We start from the raw sequence: 25,548 nt of genomic DNA, 5'->3' as shown, positions 1-25,548 counted from the left end.
ACGGGGTCCTGGGCAACCTGATCTAAATGTGTATGTTTGGTGGCCCTGCTAGGCAGGGGGGTTGGAACTACATGATCCTTGAGGTCCCTTCCAACCCGGGTGATTCTGTGATTCTGTGATTCTGTGAGTGTTCTGAAGCACAAGTCTTATGAAGAGCCACTGTGAGTGCTGAGATTGTTTAGTCTGGAGAAGAGGAGGCTCAGAAGAGACTTCTACAACTCAACTACCTGGAAGGAGGTTGTGGTAGGAGTTGGCCTCTTCTCCCATGTAACTATTGACAGGACCAGAGGCTTCAATTTACACTAGAGAAAATTCAGCTTGAACATTAGAAAATACTTTTTCTCCAAAAGAGTGGTCAGGTGCTAGAATGGGCTGCCCAGGGAGGTGGTTGAATCACCATCCCTGGAGATGTTCAAGAAACATTTAGATGTTGTACCAAGGGACACAGTTTAGTGGGGAAATATTGGTGGTAGGTAGACAGTTAGGATGATCTTGGAGGTTTTTTCCAACCTTGGTGATTCTATGAATTAATGAGGCAAGTTACTCATTATGGAATTAATAACTTTAGAGACAAAAGAGTTTATCAATGAGAACATTAAAAAGATCTTGGTATCCATACATAGGAGATTGCTAATAGGCTCAACTTTAAATCTGCTATGCTTGATGATAAAAAATTTAGGAGTTCTAGACAAGAGGAACCAGCAGCATACTCTACAGAAATGGATCAACATGGAGAAAACCTGCTGCCTTGTGAAAAGCACCATCCAACCTGAACTGAACTCCAGTGAAATCATACAATCCACTTGTATCTTTCCAAAAAATGCAAAGGGACATGCTTTATGCCAGTGTAGTATTGCAACCCTTGCAATTCCAATGTGCTGGAATCACCTCTGCTCAGCCCCCAGCTCTGTGAGTCCACCTAGACAGCATCAGCATGGCAGTAGAGCAGCATAAATTTCAGGCTAGCAGTAAAGCTGCCTCTTCAAAAGTCTCCAGCAGCTTTTGAAGCTCGTGTTGTGTTTAATGGTACAGCAGCTACATTAGAAGATACACGAAGTTCAGAACAAGCTCACTGCATCTACACAAGATGTAATCACTGTACTGTACGTATATCCCATTCCTCCTCCTTTCCAGTTCAATGTCTACAGTTCTTTTAGAAAGGTTTGAATCTTACGGTGCATAAAGAGCAGCTCTGAGGAGGCTACTCCGCCTACACAGAAGGGAAGTTTAACTGTCAAAGTGCAGTGCTCCTTTACTTGGCATACAGAGAAACCAGTAAAAACAAGTGTTAGGCAAAAAATCATGGAAGTCTAACAGGAAATGTTACATTGAGCATCCTTGGGTAACCACTAGAAACACTCCAAGCTTCACTGGAGTTTGTCAGTGGGTACAGTGATAAAACTGTGTTCACATATATAATTGTTCCCGCACTGATGGATAATACTTTACTTCAGTTGCCTATTACATGAAAAAATGTTTCAACATCCACTTGCAGAGCCTCAATAAAATGAGCGTCAAATGAAAGGTTTAATTTTTTATCATAGTCTGAACACTCTTATTCCCAGGGGAGTACTCTGCAAAGGCAGGTGGATTGTGCAGTCAGAAAAACGCAGTAGACCTATGCCTTGCAATGAAATCAAACAGCTCACTAAATCTAATATACACTCTAGCTGAAAATTGAGCTTCAAAAGCAACAGTCCACAACTTCAGAGATTAAACCCAGCCAAAAAGCACTGACGGTGCTGTTAGATGTATTATTTTAGTGTCATTCTTGCTTCACATGAAAAGCTTATTCTGAAAAACAGAGCCAAACTGTGTGGGTTTGATACCAGCATAAAGTCTTATACCTGCAATATTTTACTGCATGCTTAACAATGCTGAAAAATCAAGATTTAGTCCTTCCTGTCTAAAAGGTACACATAAGCTAGATTTGTGGGGGGTTTTTTGTTGTTGTTGTTGTTGTTGTTGTTTAATCTATTCAATATCTTTCCTTTAAAAAGAAAATAATAACAAAGATAGCATAAAGAAAACAATCATCTCTTTTTCATGAAGAGAAAATAGAATACATACTTCCACATTGTTAGGTTTATAACACCAGACATATTTAGATATAATATTATGCCAGCATAATATTCTGTCACTCTCTTACAGCACTACAAAAATGAAAACATGATTAGGTTGTATTTTTCTTGACCCGTTTGATCTCTGGTTTGAAATTCTGATGTCTAAATATATATAGATGTATAAATATTCCTAAGATAGTCTAAGGATTTAAGACAAATCTATAGGCTGGCATAGGACCTGCAAGACAGCCATATACCACTTCAAGAACTAGAGCTGGCAGTTAGATGAGTTTAGCATAACATATATTCAATGATATTCAACATCTACAATAAAGTAAATGAATCAAGCCCTTCCAGTCTTAAAAAATATTTCTAGTGTCCATAATATCAAAAAGCACAGCTTTTGATGAGAAAGGTTGCAAGAACCTTTCTAGGAAGGTGGGATTCATATTTCCCTGCAGTTTGGGTGAGGTTTTGCCGCCTCCATAGATGCAACAAAGAAGCTTTCATCAAAACTGAGACAATACATGAAACTATGACACCACTGACCTTCAAGAGAAACCTTAAGAATAGCTAATAAAAAAGAATAATCTTTACTGAGGCTTATATTACATTATTCATTACATCTTTGTCTTTATCTCTTCTTTTCTTTCTTCTTGCTGTGTATGGAATTAAGAAAATAGAATACAAAATAACATCATCTTAACATTCTCCCTTCAGTTCTTATATATAGTCATTGCAGAGCCATCACTACATTGCAGAAGAGAGTGGGAATTCCAGATTTCCAGAAGAAATTGAAGGTTCCCAATGACCAATTTGCTTGTTCAAGCTTATGTAATAATGACTACAGCAAGCCAAGTTAATCCTACCCAAAATTGTCTAAGTTTTATGGAAGTCATTCCTAGCATTTCTGAACATACCATGTCACTCAATTCTTTAAAATGTTATCCTTTACTTACAGAATTAAAATCAGAAAAGCTTGAGGATGCATACTACCATCCTTAACACTGTTTCTTAGAACTCAGTGTCTTGTCTGAATATAAACAAACCATTCCACCAAAGTCATATAGGTTCATGGAATCACAGAATCACCAAGGTTAGAAAAGACAGGATCACCCAGTCCAACCAACCACCCATCACCAATAGTTTTCACTAAACCATGTCCCTCAACACAATGTCCAAACTTGTCCAAACTTTCTTGAACACCTCCAGAGTCAGTGACTCCACCACCTCTCTGGGCAGCCCATTCCAGTGCCTGTTCATGTTAGACCTTAAAAATGCTTTGAACAATTTTTCAGCTCTTGTATTCTTATTTTCTTCCCCTGTACACTTCAGAAATCTGCAAATGTAAGGGATGACTTCTATTCCCTATAGCCAGATATCAATAGATATTTTAAATTTTTCAGTTTTCATAGCTTATACTCCTATCCAGTACCTCCAAAATTTATTTTCCCCTCATATGCATGGGGGAATTTTTCTCTCCAGTCTCCCTGATAGATGGAAACTAATTTATCATATTGAAAAGCAATCCAAATATTCCCACACCTTTTGTAGACACAGTGAGGGAAGCAGCTACAAAAAGTGCCTTTACTATTCTTGAACTTATCATTAAAAACAGAAGATGTAATTTTAACCACTTAAAAAAAAGTAAAAAATAAAAAGATTGCCTTCCATTTCCTGGCACAATTTTGATTTAGTGTCAAAATTAAATATCCTTTCAATAATCTCTCATATCATCTGCCAGACAGCAGTACACATTAGCTATTCACTATCTTCCCTCTCCTTACTACTTTATTAAGCAGTGAACTCAAGGGCTCCTGCCCTCTTTCATAATTTCTAATTACCTATAGGCAATATTATAAGGAATGTCCATTAGCATAAAGATTATTTTTTGCAAGATAAGACACATTTTAAGGCTATTAATTATTCTCTAAACTGAAAATGATACATTTTGCCAACTTTAGGTCTTTTCTTAGAACTTCTTAAAAGTACTTCCAGTTAAAGAGATCAGCTTCACTATATTCTGTTTTAATTCCAATAAATTCCAATATAATTCTGAAGCTTGTATATATTGTATAATGACTGACAGAATTTTTAAAAGGATAATTTCATCCTCCTCTGTTTTCAGCAACAGTGTTTGGTTTGGTCTGTAAAGCTGTGAAGCTTGCTTGGCTCTAAAATCTGCAAATGTGTTTCTATGTACCAGAAAACATCTGCGCAAGAATCAGGCCGCAGCAAATTTGAAAGGCTTGTCATTTGGAAATATATGTAGGACAACTGTCATTCATAAATGCTAGCCCTCCCTGTAGAAAGAACCGTCAACTCAGTTGCCTGTTCTAGCTCAGATATTCCTTAGTATTTAAAGGTAAACTTTTATGTGACAAATCTCAGATTATCATTCTCAGAGGCACTATAACATCCCACAAAAATATGCACAGTAGACTTCCAAATGTACATTTGAAAAAAAATAGTCCTTCCACGTGTTTTCAAGTGACTTGCATGCTAGCATATGTTGCCTACATTGAAAATAAAGTCAGGTTGAACACAGAAGCCTAAGAAGGAGGTCAGATTTTGCTGGTGCACACTCAGCAATGTAGAAGAATAAATTACTTTCTCCTACAATCTTACTTGTCCTATCCAAAAATTGTTCTCGTCTAATGACTCCCTTGGTGGCTGCCCAGTAAATTCTCCTTCCTGCCAAAGACACACTGAAGCTATACATCAAGAGGGTTAGTTATACAGACTTGCAGTCAGAGTAGCAGAACAAGCACAAGATAGGAAATGAGATTCTCACTTTGAAGAACTGTAGTAGTTTCCTTCTTGTCCCCGTTCTTTCTTAGAAAGAAAAAAAAAAAAAAAGAAGAGCAGCAAGTCAGTAAATGAGACATCATTTCTTCAATGGGCAGTTAGCAGTTGCCGCTTATGTTGACATGTGCTGAAAGACTGACACTATCCCAACTGATCTTCCATAGACCACACATAGAGTAAAATCTGTTTTATATGAGAGTACAAGAAAGCACCAGATGAAAATCTCCCGGGTTTCTATCATCTTTTTCAGAGTCAAAAAACTGAGACTACAGGTAACATTTGTTAGAATTTTTGAAAGAGAAAAAAACAGTAGCTCAGTGGATGAAATCATTAAGCACTTGCCATCCTCTATATTGTTTCTAAAACTGCTACTGCTCTCTGAAGGCATTTAGCATCAGACATAGCTTAACAGTAATTAAACAGATAAACCTATCTGAAGTGTTTAATTTAAAAATGCGTATTGGAAACTTTAGACACAGTTTGTTCAACTCCCATACAAACATATTTCACTAATAAAATGCATTCCCATCAAGAAACAAGCTCAGAGGTGATCTCAAGTAATCACCGAAACCTTCATTTCTCTGCTTACTATAATTTTTCTACCCCCTTTCCTAAGCTGTGCTTTTTCTTCTCAGTTCTATTGCTTCTTCTAATTAGCATCGGATTAATTTACCATTAAAAAAAAAGTAATAGCACAAAAAGACAAATAAACAACTGCTAATTTTTCAGGTAGAGATAAAATTTATGAAGGTTGGGCATAAAAACAGGTTTTAATCTGAAGCTATAAATTAAGTCAGAACATATACAACAGCCTTTATCTCACTTTTACTGGAACTTATGATAAATTTCTTCCTATTTCCAAAAATCCTTTTACATATATGCACACACTGGCTTTTTTTAAAATCACACTCTTTTCCTTCAGAAGCAATTAGCAAGGTAATCTATAAAAAGAAGAAAAAAAAGGAATGTAGCTTGAAAAAAAAAACAACGAACTGACAAGATTTTAAATAAGTGTGGTATTGTTAGGCATACAGACATGCATATGCCCTAATGATTGATCTGATTTTGTCTTTAAAAAATCAACTGCAGATGAAAACACACACACACACAAAAACCAACAGTATTTGGCATTACCGTAATTTTTTAAGAGGCCTTTTGAATCACTTAAAATTCAGCAGTTTCTGTAGAGTATCCTAGTAATTGTGGAGGACAGGCCAAAAACCTTAACAAAGGGTTATCATTCAACATTAAACCCCATAATATTTATTAAATAGGAGATGAAAAGACTCTTTTGGAGACTACTCTCAATTGAATATAATGTGATTAATGGAAAGATTTGAATTGACCTTTTATGCATCAGATAGTTGCTCGAAAAGAAATGGACATAGCAAAAAGTGATAAGAACATGCAGAGGTCAGTGGTAACAGCAAAAATTTAAGACAAAGTATTTCACCTCTGCATAGAGTAAATTAAAAGGAAAATATCTGTATCATGCCAAGTTCACAAAATATTTGCAAACGTTCGCAAGATTTAACAGAATTCATGAAAAAAAAAAAGGGGGGGGGGGGGGGAGAAATGCTTAAAGAACAGATGTAAAATGCAGATTTAATGTGCCTCTGTCCAAACTGGTATCTGGATTACAAGTTTGCATTGGAAATACAGGTAAGAGCTATTGCAAATTTATTTTTGATCACACCAAATTTCAAAAATTCATTAAAGCATGAAAATCATTATTTTAGTTACAGGTAAAAATTATTTTTGTAACCAGAAATAGCTTGATCTAACTTATATTGTACCACTTCCATACTATAATTATTCAAAAATAGTTGCAGCGATGAAAAAACTTCTTAATTTTCACAGCCATGTATCTTTTCACAGACAAGACAATTGGAACAGGTAGAATGATATATCACTATATACACATATATATATATAAATGAAAATACATCAACATTTTAAAAATAAAACTAATGACTGCACCATTCACTGCTAGCATGCACAGAATGGAGTTACAAATGAACCACCACTCAGCACCATGCACGTCTTTGCTTACAACAACCTTGTGTGTGTCAAGCTGTTAAGATGCTTAGCTCTCAAAATTAAATTAAGTCTTCAATGTTTTTATTCAAGTATTTTTGGAGAGGGGAGAAAGTATTTAGCAGCTAAATGACAATAACTGCAACTTCATACAGTCATGACTTTTTCTTCTCTACAACAGCAGAAGTTTGAAGCACCACAATCCATTTAAGTCCATTATCTAATCTTACATGCAAAAATGTCACCATTACCAAAACAGTCAGTCTATGCATTTGGTGTAGATGCAAGAGTTGAGGTGAGAGGTTTCCTTAGTGCAAGTGCTTACTGTGCCTCACCTCAGTTATTTTATGTCATGGTCCAGCTTCCATGATTGATCCAGCTGAGCTCTACAGGCCCTACTAGATGGTCATTGAACAAGGAGTGCCTCCATCCAGTTCATTAACTATCACTATTTCACTACAAGCATCCTCCTAATTTAGAATAAACACTGTATATTACATAAATGCTTTTCTACTTCTTCTTCTCCACTTCTAACATATTCTTTTCTTCAAACACTTGTTACTTCTGTGGTGATGAAGAAGAAGAGCTTGAATTATATCATGGGCCAAAGCATACTTACAGAATTTTCACTGTACACTTTCTCCTGTGCTATGTACTTCATTTTCCTTTTATGTACCATTCAGCTAGTCTGACATAAAGACCATAGCAAAATTCCCAGGTGTCACAATAGCTTATTACAACCACAGTTGAGACCATTACTGTAAAACCCCTTCTAATCTGCGTAAGTGCAGATTTTCATGGCAGGCTATGTAATTGTTTTCTTTGCTTTTGGGTTTCCTGATTGTTTTTTCCAAGTGCCTTGGCACACACAGGACAAGGCACAGGGCAAACAAACTTGCAGTGCTTTCAAGCACTGCAGATTTTGATTACTCAGTCAGTGGCTTGAGAAAGATTCTTGCATATCAATTGCAAATGTGAAGATGAAGTGGATCAATTAAACATAACACTTTTCAGACCTTGGTACATTTGTACACATCTCACTGAAACCCAATATTTTACAGGGATGATTTGAGAATTTCATTAGTCAGTAAATGAATACTTTAAATTTTTGCTCCGTAAGCTGCCTGGGACCCTAGCCCTATCTTAGATCTTCGTGGCTTTGGTACCTATTGTGATTGGGGTTTTCAAATTCTTACACTGAAATACAGCATTAAGAAGAAAACAATTATTTCTCAATATGTGAAAATGATAGAAGTCTTAACACTGGCAGTAAATAGGGTAGTAGACGAGAGGTTCAAAGTTGCTGTATGTAAATAAAAACAAAAAAAGACGTTAAGAAAGCTAAAAAGCCTCCTTATTGGACATGATTTTTTTTATTATTATTACATTAAAAAAGAAAAAAAGAAAAAGTATACTGAAAACACAGCAAGATAAGTAAGACAGATGACAAGGAGATCCAGAAACGAGGAATAAAGCATATTTGTTCTTAGAAACAAGGACGAAGCTGTTAATCTTAGTGAAATAGGATTCTTGCAGTGCTGGCAAAGTTACTGTCAGGATAAATTACTTGCTTCAGCAAACAGCAAATACAGAAGCAGGCCTGTCAGGGTGCCAGACTAGCTCAAACAACTGCCTTTCCAGAGAAGCATTCTATTGCATACGTTCAGTTCTTAATTCACTGATTTTCTCCTGTTCCTATTTTTGTATCTTTGCCTACTTTGCACAACCATATGTTAAAGCACAGCAAGAACTTAAAATTTTGTATTAAAAACAAGATGTATGCAATGAAGGTTTTTTTTAGGCATACCTTGCACAGAATGCCTTCCTGAATGACACACATGAATAATGCTATTAATCACTGTTGGTACTGCATTTCCCCAAAAGCAGATATGAGTGGAAAATAAGTTTATGATTATGAAGATTTTGATTGTTCTGAAACATTGAAACAGCTCTGTAAGAATACTTATTTTCAGTTGTCAGCATTTCAAAAAGGTTCATTTCTGTCTTTGTTCTATAGAAAATGGAATGAAACACTACATTGTTACCATGGTGAAGGCAAAGCTAGATGAGATAAAAGATACAATTCATCATTCAACTAATATCACCTGAACATTCACTACACATCTTTTTATATACAGGTCTTGTTAAAAGAAAAAATGAGAACAATGCATTTATTTCAACACTGAGCTAAATTGATAAGAAAGTTTAAATCAAGTGATGAGAAGTGTTAGAAGACATTTTGCATGGGTGGCAAGTAATAGAAACCTGGCTCTCTTTTTCCACAGAAACATTTTGTAGATGTGACCTAAGATGTGTTTTCACATATAAAAGGATCGATGATTTGACCAATATGAACAAGAGAAATATAAAGCCACATGTGTGAAATAAATATCCTAGAATGTAAGTGATCCTTAAACAGACACTCATTCTAGTTATCTCAAACCTGCTTAAAAGGGGTAAGAGAAGTCATTGTTGTCAAGCTGTATCCTTGTTTAGCTGGTTTGTGACATGCTCAGTTTTCACTGAGCTAAGGTCAGTTATTTTTGAGCATATCTTTGTTCCTAGATAGGATATCTCCACATAGCATATGCTTTTACCTGAAAGCTCCCCAAAATCACTGAGTCCAGGAGTGAAACAGAGGAAAGTTTTCAATTTAATTTTAAAAATAATAATAACCCTAAGCATAAGATAACTTTGCATTCTTCATCAGTGAGCATTCAGTCTCACGGATGATTATTTCCATAAGGCGGACTTACAGTAAAAAGACTTACAGTGAAAGTCTAAAGAAAAAGGAAGATGAAAAGATTATCTTTCTGAGTAGGCACTAAGTAGCAGTGTGATTAAGCAGACTTCTCTGTTATTTCACATGTAGATGAGGCTTTGAACACAGATAACTGTGTTTATAATACTAAGACATACAAAGGAGAGAAACACAGATTCATGGCAATATGCACTTCTTTTTATACACTATGTGTTCATAAGAAACTGGACCAACATGGACAATTACCAAAGCAGGCTTATGATACGTCTCTGACGTGATTTCTAAGCCCTTTTCCTAGAAAAGTTTTTGTCACTGAGAATCATCGTGTCACCTTTTATTTTCATGAAATGAAGTCAAGCCAGACTGCAAAGAATCCTCACTATTACCATGACCAAAATTGTGAATATTTGTAAGCACAGTAGACCAAGAATCTTTATGTATTTTCTTTATTCATCTACGAAAATGATAAGCACTGTTCTGAAAACCTGGGCTAAAAAATAAAGGTATGCGCTGTGTAAAGAAAATGTTAAATAAATCTGCAGCACAGAACAATGCCATGATCCATACTATGAACTGTGAGAATTTCTCATGAAATTACACTAGGGCTTCTTTCATAAACTTTGGCTTATCAAGCTTAAGGGATAATTAGAGATTAAAATTAAATTCTTCCAAAGCATCTATATGCTACAAACACAAATATTTAAATAGGTAGCTACACACGCACAGTTGGCATTTTGTTCTTTGAAAACTAAGCCTACCTTTTTCTCTATCGTGTTTTTTGGTTTTTTTTTTTCTTGTACATACACTTACGGCAGCAGTTGCACAATATCAATTTTACTTAGTCCATATAACAAGTTATTTTTCCGTATCAGGAGGTCCCTGAAACGTACTGTGAGGAAGAAAAAAATCTTAGAGAAACTTTAGAAGTTGTCGAACTGACAAACTAGCAAAATCTTTTTGGTTTTAACCTACCGGACTTTCAGCTTACTGACACCATCAGTAAGTCTCATAATAAGTGCCTCTTTGGAAAAGCTGTTTGACAAATGATTATTTTCGTATCAACTCAATTCATTTTTCATTTTCATTTTATTTTTGATTACAACCTCAGTAAATTTATAGGAAATGACATTATTTGCATCTTGGGTGCAAATGGGTAATTCACTGGAAACCTTGTTAGAACTGTGAGCATTGTTTTCTTACTGGAAACTCTAAAACCTGTACTAAATGTGCTATTTACCTCAAAATAACTCATGAGCTCTTTCTAACAACTGAATATAATCAGTTTATTCTACACACATTCTGAATTGCTTTCATTGCTTGCTCATTATCTAGCAATGCACATATCAATATTTGCAGATATATCAGAAAATAAAACTGGTGAGATCAGCTACATTGCCATGGGTCAGATGGGATTTAGCTGACTGACCCACAGCAATTTATCAAGCTCAAGTACTTCATGGGAAAATAACTGTTGTGTTTTTTTTAGCCTTATAACTTTATGGCCTTCAGCCACAAGTTCATCACAAACTGCACAGAACTGCTGATGTTGTGAAATTATATATTAATAGGGTTGGTATTTCTCATGCTTCTCTGTAAGGTGCTGTTAAGTCTTGCCAGTTGAGGATGCTGGTACATTGCATTGTGCAAAATAATGCTTACCTGAAGCACATCACAGCATCATGAAAATGCTTCATTTGAGGAACCACAGGAGATATTTAATGTCAAAATCCAAGAAAGAAGTTAATCACTTGCCTGCTAAACACATAGATTAAACATGTGGACTAATATGATCTGTGCAAGTTGGAGAACAAGAAGCTTCGTGGTGAATCTCCTTTTTGGCTTCAATAAGGCTGCATGACATAGACAAAAGTAGTCTACAAAGATTAAGCCACTAGGTAAGCAGTGGAACAAACAGCCATAAAGAGGGAAGATAAATTTTCCATTTTCAATATTAAAGAATTAAAAAGTGCATTCATTTGAAATTCATCTCAAACGTGGTTCAAAAGCACTCTGAATGTGACCTGCAAAAGAAATTCATAATGAGTGTGACCATGAATTGGTCACCAATTTGGATCATTTCAGAGTACCACTTCATGCAACCAATACTAGTGTGACCCCATAGGGCTCCAAAGCTGTGTGCCATTCTCTGCCTGTAATGCCACATTCATTAGTTTGTCAGCAAATGAACAAGGTCAGGAGTAAAGTACAAATATGGAGCATATGGAACATTCATCTTAACCCTTCAATTCTCTCCCAGAATTGCTCAACCTCTACCACATGAGGCCTCTTAAATGAATCAATGAAAAACATGCCTTGATTTGCCATGTAAATGATTTTCTCAAGTACCATCAGAGAATGGTTAACAATTTTAAGAAATTTTCAACTTTGCACACACTGAAATCAGCATTACTTGCACTGAAATAGTATGCTGGTCCTCTAGCAATTTTTATTATTATTATTGTTTGAACTAAAATTATTCAGCTAAGAAACAAACTACAGAATTGGGACCGGATTCAAAATATTATCACCTATTTCAGAGTATTGTCTATATTAGATTCAGCAGACATGTTAATGTTGGAGACAGTATTTGCCCTCCATAACTTGCCTTACAAATACAGGCAGAAAAAAAATCTACACTTGTTTACTTATATTTTCACATAATCACAGAATTGCAGGAGATGGAAGGGACCTCAAGAGATCATGGAGTCCAACCCCCTGCTAAAGCAGGTACTCTACAAAATACTTTAAGAATGTCTAGGAAAATAACAAACAACAAGTATTAGCTATGTTTGTTAATATTAAATAACTTTTAATAGATTATCTTAAAATAATCTTTGTTGCCAAAGGGAACATTTAATTATATCCATCAGCTTCCAGTATCACCAGCTATGCTGAAATAGTGTACCAGAATATACAGCTGCTTCTGCTCTCTCTTTGCAAGCAGCTGGACAAGGACATGTCAGTGGACTTTTGCAAGTTAAAAGATCATTTGATATGATCAAGTCAAATCCCTGCACTTAATCTAATACATTTTTATCATTAGTTATTTAAATATATGGGTATATGCAATGTCAACAAGCCATGAAATGAAGGAATTAATAATTTTCAGCATTAATTACTTGATAAAAGGGACTGCATTAAGCTCAATTGTTGAATACATCAGTAATGCTACACTGGTTAATTACAGACTTATTTAAAGGAAGAAAATCTGCAGTATTTTATAGTTTATTGCACTCGCAATTGCTTCCAAAGTGGCTAACAAACAATATCAGTAAACGCAGTACATTTCATAGTGCACTGCAGAAAATACTTTAATATCCTTAAAAAAACATTGTCCAAGGCCTTTTCTCTATCTCCTGGTAATCAGGATGCAAAATATTGCAAACAACTTTCAGCTATCTTTTACTGTTTTCGATTAGTAGACTGCAAGTGCAGCATAAAAGAGGATCTATAATTATGCTTACTTCACTGATGAGGTGAAAGATGCACAGGGAGAAGTAATGTAGCCAGTGATATCTGGCAGGCTAATTGCAGACTGAATGGTTTGACTTTGTCCCCCTAATCTCAGGCAAGTGCCATAGCCTTTCTCACAGTCATTCTGACATAATTTTCCAAAGTTCTAATTCTTCAAACACAATCTAAAAACTCTGTATTGGACACATTACATTTTAATGATAGCCACAGACAGCTGCAATTTCCCTCAGTAAAATAAATGATTAATTAGTAAAACACAGCGTGCAATATATGTCCAGAGTGACTTATTCCTGTTGCTAATAGTAGCAATTAGCTTCAATTTCTAAAGCTCCATGGCCTGCATAGTGTTTTGCAGAGCTGTGAAAGGAGTCTGGCACAGCACTGAATAATTTATATTCAAAATTACACAAACACATTGACAAAGTATCTTAATTTTCAAGATTAACAGCCAATATGGTCAGTTTCAATACCCACATAAAAATATACAGAAGTGTAATTATATGTTGATAATCTATTTATATCATAAAGCATATAGGTAACACATGATGTGTAGAAACAAGCCTAAATGTTGGCAAGATTTCTTTAAGCTGGGACATTCAGTTTCTACCCAAATTAATCAATGCACTCAACATCTAACAGCATCTAACATTTGAACAGCAACCCATCACCACTGAATAAATGGATTCCTTCCCAAAACAATCATATTTTTTCTACCATGCTCATTTCATCATAAAGACCCTCTCTTGCCATGCACAAAACTACAAATAGTTCTGCTCATGTCTTTGCCCGAAATGCTCTGTCAATGATTTCAAGAAAGGCCAAGCCCTTAAATGTCCTCTCAATTAGCCACCCTTTGATATTCTCCCTGTTAGCTATCGCTCAAACCATTAAATGGCAACAGATGGAAATATCCCAAGTTCCATTTGACACAGGAAAAAAATATATAAAAGGGCTGCTCTGAAAGTAATGCCTACTATTTTATTATTTTGGCCTATGATATCAGAGGTGAGTGTTTGTGGTATGGCAGTAGAGGTTGAACCTTCCTATCAAAATTCCATTACATTTTGTAGTCATGTGACAGATGACAGCAAAGGTGCAGTCTGATGAAATCAAGCCTGACATGGAAGTGCTTAAGAAGGAAAGGTGTGGAACTGAATTCCTCCATGCAGGAAAAACTGCTCCCACTGACATTCATCGACGCTTGCAGAAGATTTATGAAGACCAAACAGCATACATGAGTACAGTGAGGTAGTACATTAGTACATGATACATTTGAGCAGTGGTGACAACAAGCCACCTCCACTGACACAGACATTATGAATGTAGCATGAAGGTTCTGGTTAATTGCTGGCAAAAATTCATAGCTAATAGTAGCAACTGTGTTGAAAAGTAGTGTTTTGTTGCTGAGAATTTCCTCTATCAAATAGTGTTACAGTGCTCTGTGTATCTGTTATAGTCTCCATGGAAATAAATAAGAAGTATTACTTTCAGAGCAACCTACGTAGTTTGGGAAAGTTATTACATATATATAATAATGTATTTATTAGTGTTAATAGCAATAGCTAACAAAGAATCTACACTCTTATTTGAAGATGCTGATTGATTATATGCAAAAAATATATGGTCTGAAATGTAATAAAACATAAAAAGTATAGCACAGTACATGGAGGACAAAAGCCAGTGTCTTCTTCCGAGTCCAGAAGCCAAGTTCAGAGCCCATCTAAAGCCCATCTAAAGTTAGAAAGTAAAGAATCCATTTATAAGGGGAGGACAAACCTACCAATTTTTTTTTTTTGAATGCGGGGAACTAATACTGAAAAAAGGTCAAGACCAGGTACCTTGAGGACAAAACAAACAAACAAGTAAACAAAAGACAAATTAACAAGCAAACAAAAAATAGTTCAATAGACTGAAATGGAAAGAAAAGGGAGACCAAGAAATATCTGCAAACCATAGATGGGTTACATATCAGCTGATACTGTCTTATATTTTGAAATGGCTTTTATCAGGCTGTGCTGCTAATCTCTGGTAATGCTTTTTCAAAATATTTCTTTAACTTTGCAGGTCACAGGTCTTGGCTAGCCCATTTATTAAACAAATTCCCTGTCAGAAATAGACCATCCACAGTAAAGCTGCTGACTGGATTCAGAAATACTTTCTGGACTGATTTCTGCTGCATCACTGGGTTTCCTTGTGTTGTCCAGTCTATCTTTAGCTTTGTTCAGTAAAGTTCTCTAAACATTTGTAAGACTTACATAGCCAAAGATACAGAGAATTTTAAGTTGACATTTTCAAGGCTTCTTCACTGAACGTGAATTTGTAATTAATTCTTTTAATCGAACAATCATTCATTAGCCCTTTACTAAACACGTTACCTAATAACATTCTCAGTCTTTCAAGTTACTGCCACGTCTTCAATTTCCTTTCTCACAGACTAATAACAAACTAAACTCACATCTTTACAAATCTGCAACACAGTACAGCATATATTGCATCCAGCTTTTTGATACTGATTGCTCAATTACTAACAACTGCGAAAAAAAAATAATTATATGTATTTTTAACTAGTATTACACTTTGGCAGAAAATAATTAAATTAATAGTCAGAAGTTGTTCAGTAAAGAGGTATACACTCCTGTAATTTGTTCTTTAGATAACATCAGCTATAAAAGAGAAAAACTGCAGCTTTTCTTCTGATAAATTGTTCCATTTTTCAAATATAGACTGCATGATTTTATATTTTCAAAAGTGGATGGAAACATGTGAGGTACTATTATTTCTAAAAATAATTATATATATATATTTTAACATCAGAGGTATAAAATATTTCAGTTCTATAAACCTGCCAGAGATGTTCACCTAAGACTAAAAATAGACAAGAGTTCAAAGATAAGGAACAAATTTTTCTACTCTGTTTTAATTCTGCACTGCACAGAGTTTGATTTATAATATTGGTTGGAGTGGAAGTGCGTTTTGGAAAAAGAAATTACATCTAGTTAGAATGGAACTAAGATGCCTTCTCCATGGAAACTGCTTGCACATATGCTCAGATGAATTATTTGTCAGATTCTTCCATCAAATGTTTCAATTTGATGGAATTATATTTTCCTGGAATCTTCCACTGATAATTTCAAAGTGATATAAATATACAAATGTCTGTATTTCTGAAGATAATAAAGTTCTGTCACTCCAATACCACTTTTTTTTATATCTTTCAAAGTCATCTCTTCTTTAGTTGCTTACACCATTCAAACCAGGCTACTTACATTCTTTTGAATCATATTCAATTTGGGGCTCATTTCCTCAAGTTTTAGTGTGTTTATAACATTTTTCTACAGTTCTACAATTATACCAAGGCTGATGCCTACTGTATAGTGGACAGGCTTGCTAACTCTTTTACAGAGACATGAAATCTAAGCAATAATGCTATTTTGCAGCATTCCCCATATAATCTGCTATTAATTCACTATATAGCGATCGCTGCTATTATTAGAAGTCACTCATTTATTTATTTATTCTAAGGCAACAACAAAAACAACCAAGATACAAATAACAAGTCTAGGCAGCAAAATGAGTTTTAGATAATCAACAGATTGATCACTTCTTTCTAACCAAATCAGGTTTTGCTTCAGCTGTGTACTGGAACAATCTGTACTACTAGTAAGATGTTCTACCTCAAAATCATTATTCAGCACCTCAAAAGTGTTGAAAAAAATAGGGAGATAAATTACAGCACATATTTATTATATATGTACAGCATATACACAATATCCAACTGTGGGATTAGTAAATTTCATGTTTTAATTTCATAAGGAAGGCAAGACAAAAAGAAAACAAGAAAGACAGGATTACGTTTTGCATTGTGATATTGTCAAATGGGAAGACAAAAATTATATGGTAAAAAGGAAGAAGTGAGAGAGTCAATGAATAAGAAGAAAAAGTAAAATCAGTATGAATAACATAAGGAGGTGTCAGTAACGCAAGTATATTAAATAAGTTGAGTTCCTTTTGTGGAAATTACGTGGTGAATGCTTTTAAATATGTATTATAATATGTGTATTTAAAAATACGTATTAAAATATATATTTAAAAACGTTCTAGAAAGCACAATATACTGACATATAGAAAATCTCAGTAGAATCATATACAATTGTGTAAGGGAATTTGTTAATCAAAAATAAAATGGATATCCTTACCTTTAAGGCAAAAATGAATCATTTTAATCAAAACATAATAATCATACAATAAGCTATCAATGCAACTAGATGAAATATAACTGATATGTCTTGTAATATTATAATCCTTAATATTTATTTGCATTTTTGATGTGGTTACAAATCCTGCTCCATATCCCCACATTACATGAGAAAGAACGGATTGAAAATTAATTATTTCAGTTCTGTATTCAACAAAGAACTTATCAAAGCTTTATTTGTCTCAGGAAAATGTCACTTCATATGATGAAGTTGCATCAGTGGAAATTCTGAATATATCTTAAGCAACAAGCTTGCAATGATGTAGTTAAACATTGGCATGGTTGCCCTAAAAGACTGTGGAGGCCCCATTAAGGTACTCCCACTAACGTACTGAAAAGTGGGCAAGAGTGAAAATGGGCAAGGCACTGAGCAACCAATTTTAAGGGAGCCTTGCTCTGAGCAGAGGGTTTGCATCTCCATAGAATCCTCTGAACATAAGTTATTCTACAAAGTCTATGAATTAAATAAATTTAAAAAATAGTAATTTTTGTAGATATCAAAGAACAAGAGTGCTCTTCTAGTGCACTGACATCAAGATGAAAACTTGCCATTAACTTATAATTTATTTTATTCTAAAATTCTATACAATACAAAAGGTGATATTCAAATAAACACCAGCATTCTAAGGCAGAGGCGAAGAATGTAGCAGGACAGGACAAGTGAACACTCTTAACACTGATATAATGAACTAAGAAATCTGTTTTCATCTGCCATTTATATGCCCAGGAGAGTAACCTTTAGCTTTAGTACTTCTACTTAGAACATTTTTTTCCTTTTGAATCTCTTCTCTGAATAAACTGCATGTGACTACATACTGATTAACAAATGCAGTAAGAAAACTGTAAAATTCCAAAATAAGAGAGGAAGACAACACAATTTGTTTTGATCTAAATAAATCCACCATCTTTTAGGTGAAAGCTGAAGAGCAGCTTTATTCTCTGCGCACCAAGATGGCAGCATCTGTTAAACTCTGCTACTGCATAAACTTTCTGACTTTAGCCACATTGAGGCAGGGCTATTTGTATTTCTGCAGCAACTCCATATATTCAGAACATATTATGAGACATCAAGTTCATGAACTCTTCTGACCTTCTTTCGCTGCTTAGCTCATTAATGCAGAAAGCTATTAATTTAACAAATGAGTGGGCAATTACCTCCTGAAGAACCCTCTTCATTTTCAGTAGCAATGTCTTTACAGCTGTGCAATCTTGCAGCATCAGTCTGAAGGGCAAAGATTCAATGCCTCCGCCTTCTTCCAAACCAGTAAAAGGCCACTCCACAGATGGGCTGCCAGCCAGCTGGCTAATTCGGGGATACCTGGCTTCTCCTTGTTCTACCTCCTTCGACAGTTTCAAAGAGAGGTTCCTTAAAAGAGGAAACAGAAAGATCAACACTGAAATGAGAATGAAAATAAAGAACACAGCAATTGTTATGCTTTAACAGAAGTAACGTTAAAAGACACACTACATATTCACTTCTTGAGCCTGCTAGCATAAACGGCCTTTATATATACATAAGGCCATATGGTGTTAGCAATAAAATATGCATTTAGAAATTCATTTCTTTCTACAGGAATTAGGAGCATGCTATCTCAAGCCCTTCAGAAGAAAGATATTTCTTCTCCTATGGGCAAGGCTGCTATGACTCTACTGTTTTTCAGTTCTGCTTTATGAAAAAATGAATAATCACCTAATTTGTATGCACTTTGAAAAGCTAAATCACATTCTTCCATATGCTTTGACTTAGAAACTCAGAAAGAAAGGAAAATCACTAAAGAAAACACCTTCTCCTAGGCTGGCCCAGTGACGTAAGATGAACATAATCTTCTGTAAACTGGAATTTGAAATTTAATTAATCTGTGCTCTCTCTGAAGTTTAGTTACCACTGAAGTTATTTAAGCAGAACACAAAACAAAACAACATTAAGCTGTATTTGAGACTAAAGACAACAGAAAGATTTTGAAAGATTCAGAAGTAAAGGAATACCAGTATTTTGCTTTTTACACCTGAAATCCTGTTTTGTGTACATATCTTTCTCTAATATCAGAGCACGTGTCAGACTTCGCTATGCTGGACATTGTGTAGTACAGATCAACAAGACCAATAAGGTACTGCAGCATACAAGTTATGAAAAAAGGCTGAAAGGCTGCTCAGTTTTCCAAAGTGAAAGAAAAGAGAGTCTCACTGGACCAAGGAATACCCACAGTGAGAGGGTTTGGATATGATGGGACCAGACAATCTTTGGGGCTGCACAGTAACAGGATGAAAGGAAATTGATGGAAGCCAGAATACAGGAAATCAATTAGGGATCATGTTATTTATTTACTCACTTACTGCCATGAGGGCTGCCAAACACAGGAATGGGGAACCAGAGAAGGTACGGGACCTCCATCTTTAAAGATGGGACAGAGCCCTGAGTAACCTGCTTTAATTGAACCTGCTTTGAGCTGAAGCATGAAGCAGAAACCTGCAGAGATTCCCTGCCACCTGTATGACTCTGTGATCTAGAGGTCATGGATTCAATCAGCCAAAACCAGTCAGAATTAGCCAACAGTTTAACAGTACAGTACCAAACAGTTTAAAAAGAGATTATTTTGACAGAAAAAAATGTAATTAAAATGACCAATGATTTTTCTGGCTTGAAAGTAACCACAACCTCAATGTTGCACCTATTTTATTTTTGAGCAGTAGGAAAAAAGGACAAATCTCAGTGGAGAATAAATCTGAGAAAGTGGCTACAATGTGCAATGACGTTATATTGAGTAAATTACAAAAGGATTATAACAGTAATGCATGACACCTATATGTGTGCTAAATTAATTCACTGTAATCAAAGATATTAGTATATGTAAGAACAATTACTATTATTACTATTACCCTCTTTTCAGCAGTCGGTGGGGACAGGACAAAGGGAAATGGCCATAAACTTGAGCATAAGAAGTTCTACACCAACATGTAAAGGAACCGCTTCACAGTGACAGAGCATTGGAACAGGCTGCCCAGAGAGGTTGTGGATCCTCCTTCTCTGGAGATATTCAAGATCCACCTAGCCCAGACACCTGTATGTGTAGCCTGCTGTAGGGGGCCTGCATTGCACAGGGGCTGGACTCGACCTCTACAGGTCCCTTCCGATTCTGTGATTATACATTTAATGTATACTTCCAATTTTCTATTCCATTTGAATTTTCATGCAACAAAATTGATTCTGAATTTTAAGTGCTGGCATCCTCTGAAAGAACAAAGACATTTTTCTAAGTGCAATATTCTTTCAAGTTAACTTCGGTTTCATTATAACCACATGCAAAAAAAGGATTAACAAGATTTCTTATAACAAACAATTCCTAATGCCATGCCAACAAATGGGAAAAAAAAAAAAAAACAAAAAAAAACCTAACAGAATTATTTCTGTAGATTTTTAATATATATTTTGCACGCTATGTAATGGTACATTTGGGACAGCGCGTCAAGAAACTAACCAAAAAGGACATAGACAGATTGCCCTGATGGTTAATGGAAATAAAATTTTCTAATCTAGGGTTTTCAACATTCAGATACTAGAATTAAATTACAGCATTTTAATTTTTGAAATATATATAAACAACTTTATGAATTGAATAGTTTGTGTCTTTTAAAATAATAATCTGAAACAAATGGTAAAGGTGCAGTTGACAGAGGGATATTAATCCATTACTGATTCATAGCCTTTATTAAAGAAGCCTCAGGCATAAATCATGCAAAGAAAAATCATCTCTTAACAGAAGTTTCACAATATAAGCCACCCTTAAGGTGTCTATAAAAAAAAAAAAAGAAGCCATTTTCAAACTATTGAAATCTCCACCTGAGTAAAATTTATGAAGCCCAAAATGCACACTATTTGAGTAATACAAAACAACAAAGTCCTCTTTTTTTCCTGCCCAATGCCTGCAGACTGGGAGATGAAATATTTATAATATTCTGCATCTTCACATGGCGAGACCCACCAAAGCCTCATCTTCATGAAGGTGTCTCTTAAAAGTACATTCTAGGAAGAATTCGGCATCAACAGCAATATGCAGCTTCCCATGTGATTGGACAAACAAATACTGCTCTTGGAGAAGTATCATCCTCTGCTACGTGGGAGCAATGCAGTGTTTCAGCATGAACCATAAATCTTGAAATTCAGCAAGACTTAATTTCAACTGAAGAAGATACTTTGAATGACTTCATTGGGGTACATGCTGATATCATGCTGCTCAACATACAAAGTGACTGCCTTTCAAATACAGAACTAAAATACGCAAAGAGCTATAGTAAGCCATCACAACTCACAGACGTAAGTTAAAAATCTAACTCAACTGCCACTGAGAAATGGATGCTCAGAGCTGACACACAGTGAGTACTTGAATTATGTGGTACCTCTGAACAACCTGAGCAGAGTACAACTTATTTCTGACAGAAAATCACGATCTGATACAACTCCTTTTACTTGCTGCAGGAAAAAGCTCATCTAAAATTCATTTTAGAACTAATATTTCATCAAATTCATTATTAACAATGTCCAGGTGGTCTATTACTATGGTAATCCACTGCAATTCATCTCAAAGCAACAGCAGAGATTTTGCAGAGAAAAAAACCTTCTTACTGAAATTAGAAGTTTTCCTATCATGAGTGGCCAATCATCCAGCTTGCCTGAGCTTCACTGAGTAAAGAGGAATTGTTTGGGGCCAGTATTTGATTACTGCTAAGTAATGGTTATGCATCCAGGGCAGGACTGGCTGTTCAGTGAGGAGGAGCCTTTACCATGATGGTCGGGAACAGGGAGTGGGGCTAATCATTGGCTGTTCCAGCTTGTTCACACAACACCTGTGCCTCTGAGGCTGGAGAAGGGGCCTCTAGTAGTTAATCAAACCGTACCACAAAATGTTCCCAGGCAGCAGAAGTCCACAGCATTAAAGCACATCTGAAACATCTTGGCCCAATTATTATTATAACCCAATTAATGCTCTTTCAATGATTCCCTAGCATGGTTTGAGTGCAAGTAGATTTTGTGTGGATGTTAGCGATGTAGAAGTGTCCTGAAGAATGATTCCACACAGATGTCACTTCAGACCCCTCAGCATAGCTGTGGAGATCTTTGCCTTGAAGCTTGAAACCCAGACAGATTCTTGGGCTACAGAAAAGACAACTTACTTCAGAAAAGTCTGATATGAACCATGGGTGAAGTGGCAAATTAATTACAACTGTGAAGACTGGGAGGAAGCTGCTCTCAATTTTCTTCCAGATAATAAGTGATTCTCATTTGCTATTTGATGAAGATTAAAGTCTGACAGAGGTTGTACTTAAAACTCTGCCTAGGCCTTTCAATCGACACCACAGGACAACAACATAATTCACGTTGCTGAAGCAGGGTAAACCTGATGCCTGTACAGATGCATGTTTCGTCTACAGGGAATCGTCACAAATGGTAACTGAGAAAAGCAAACTTAATGTCAGTACAATTAGCGTAATCATAAGATCTTAAAAGCCAAAGCAAATTTGTTACAATTCTGTAAATTTAATAGAATGAAGATCTGTGCAACTTGGTGGCATTCTGAGCTTACTGCCTTGTTTCTTGTTTTATCTGTATATACAACTGAATACCATAAACATATTTCTTCATTTTGAATGCATTAAAAAAAAATATCATAAGACACAGTATCCACATTTAGTAAAATGGCAATACCACCAAGACAGAGCAGTTCAATTTTGAAAGTAATCTTTTATGAAATAGTGAGAGAGCATCAAAATAATCAGTCAGTGACTCTTAGCATTTTAATAGTCTCCATAAATCCAATGTAACTGTGCGTTAACTCAGGAACAGATATGACTGTGCTTCAAAGCTGTTTTCCCTTAAGAAGGTAAAACAAGAATAGTTTTCTTATGCCAAAGCATCTTTGAAGGGTTTTTACTGTAAAAGAGAAAGACCCACAGATTTGCAACTTGAGCTAGTTTTAGTTATTTTTCCCTTCTTACTGATCCACAAATGAATGTTTTGAAGAGCTTATGGTAATTTGGACTTCACTTACATAAAGATTACCAGATTACACAGAGTTTAATCTTCTTAGTTTTCATCAGCAATACTCAAGATGTTGCTACATCGGAGTTAGCCTAAGTCCCACAGAGTCTGCACTTCTTGATACCAGCTTAACATAACAGAGAACATGTAGCTCTGCAGGCATCATGAAGGCTCTACAAGCCCAGCAAAGGACTCCAGCCTTAATGAGAAGAACTGAACATACCTCTTCTCTCCCCAGAGGGCATATCTTCTGTAGTAGCAGCTCAGAGAAAGTCTTAAATGATTTGTCTTCAATTTTCAGTGTGAAACACTATGTATTCATGTCTAAAAACATCACGTGTGTATATAGTCTTATTGTATATATGTACAGTTATAAAAATTATACACACACACATATATAAATGCATATATAAGCTGGAATGGGCTGCCCAGGGAGGTGGTGGAGTCACTGTCCCTGTATTCAACAGGTGTCTGGATGAGGAGCTACAAGATATGGTTTAGTAGCTCATGGTAGCAATGGTAATGGGCGGAAGGTTGGACAAGATGATCTTGTAGGTCCTTTCCAGCCTTGTGATTCTGTGATTATATTCAATCTTCATAAATATTTCAGAAAAACAGACAAACAACAAAAAAACAAAACCAACCAAACGAAAAAACAGCACCCTAACTCACTTGTTTACAATGGGTCCCATCAGGAAACGTATAGCCTTTTATACCAGAAAAATGAGCTTGATAAAAAGGTTATAGAATAATATATCCTAAAATTCTTTTTCATATAGATGTGAATAGCCTTCCATCTATGCTTTTTTTCTCATCTGGAATTCCTGTTTCTCATCAATGGCAAATATTTGAAAGGGATTCTCTTAAAAAAAAAAAAAAAAAAACACCAAAAACAAACAAACAAAAAAAACCACACTCATACACATAGGAACAATTATATCTGATTTTTAGAGAACCAGCTTCCTACTTCAAACACTTTGAAAACCAAGTTCAAAGTACACTCTAGCATTCCTACACTGACCTACGTTACTTTCAGTTCCTACATACACCCCAAACTGAATCTTAGTCTCTTAGTAATTTCTTACTATTCTATCTTAGTAAGACATGTGCTGTATCCTAAATGCTTAAGAATTCAATTAAATTTATTTCAGAAAAAGAGAAGGCTCTATATTTAGCAGTACCAAGACACAGATTTGAAGTTTTGAAGGCATGTATTTAAGTATCACAATAGGCATATCAAGTAATTTGCTGTTAGATATCTAAACATTCTCAAACACCAGTCAAGGAGGATAAAAATTCCCTAATTCCACACTCATTTCCACAAATACTGAGAAAATGAATACATAACCCAAACATAAACACTTGGTTAATTACCCATATTAGCATTTTATGGCATCAAATCTTTACACTTCACCTTGTCCAGCCTCCTCACCCAATTTCTCAATATTACTTCTGTTCTAACAGAGAATGCTTCAAAAATTAAAGGAATGACAACTGAGAAAATTAAACTGCACTATGTTATAAGGTACGTGTTGTCTGAAATTTTATAGCTTTTAGAACCATATATCATTTACCGGTACTCTGATGCTATGACATTTCAAGGTCAGCCTTTTGGAAAAAAGATATTCAGTATCTGTTGTTATCAAACTATGCACCCACACATGAATGTGCACACAAACTGCAACAGCTAGTGCTTCTGTAAGTTAAAAGACTGTCAAGCCTTTTCCATTATAACTCCTTTTCTTTCAAAGGCTTATATCACAGCCATAAATATCTCCTTTAGGCTAGAACTTGGCAATCATATAAAGTCAAATTAAAAAAAAAAAAAAATTCCATTTTTCATCTCTTGCTAAAGTATAGCTCATATAAGGTCACATCAAGCATTTATTTTCTTTCTCTGCAGGAGTCAAGAGCTCTGTTTACATTCCCAGATCCAGCACACAAAAACATAACACTTGAGATCTTAGTCCTTTTCTTCCTCCTGGAATCTCTCATGAAAATTTTAAATATGATACAAATAAGATAATGTAGTGCAAAGCAGTAATCAGATAATGTGCAAACAAATAGCTGCTTGGAAAAGACCAGTGGGGCTTATTTAATTTCAAGTGGTAACAGG

The 25,548-nt window shown here is 35.4% G+C and overlaps 1 protein-coding gene across 1 annotated transcript in view; it reads right to left on the bottom strand.

Annotated features, from left to right (window-relative positions):
* The window catches only part of CCSER1 (coiled-coil serine rich protein 1), a gene marked incomplete at both ends in the record, with an annotated part of 554,815 nt that overhangs the window by 332,044 nt on the left and 197,223 nt on the right, over positions 1 to 25,548 (bottom strand). The window contains one exon of the mRNA XM_079534492.1: positions 18,554 to 18,764. Within this exon, the coding sequence (XP_079390618.1) occupies positions 18,554 to 18,764 (211 nt within the window). The remainder of the gene's footprint in view (positions 1 to 18,553; positions 18,765 to 25,548) is intronic.

This window comes from Tetrao urogallus (assembly GCF_951394365.1).
Source record: "Tetrao urogallus genome assembly, chromosome: 4".
Lineage (NCBI taxonomy): Eukaryota > Metazoa > Chordata > Aves > Galliformes > Phasianidae > Tetrao > Tetrao urogallus.
Note: the sequence above shows the minus strand (reverse complement) of the source record. Positions and strands in the feature narration are given on the sequence as shown.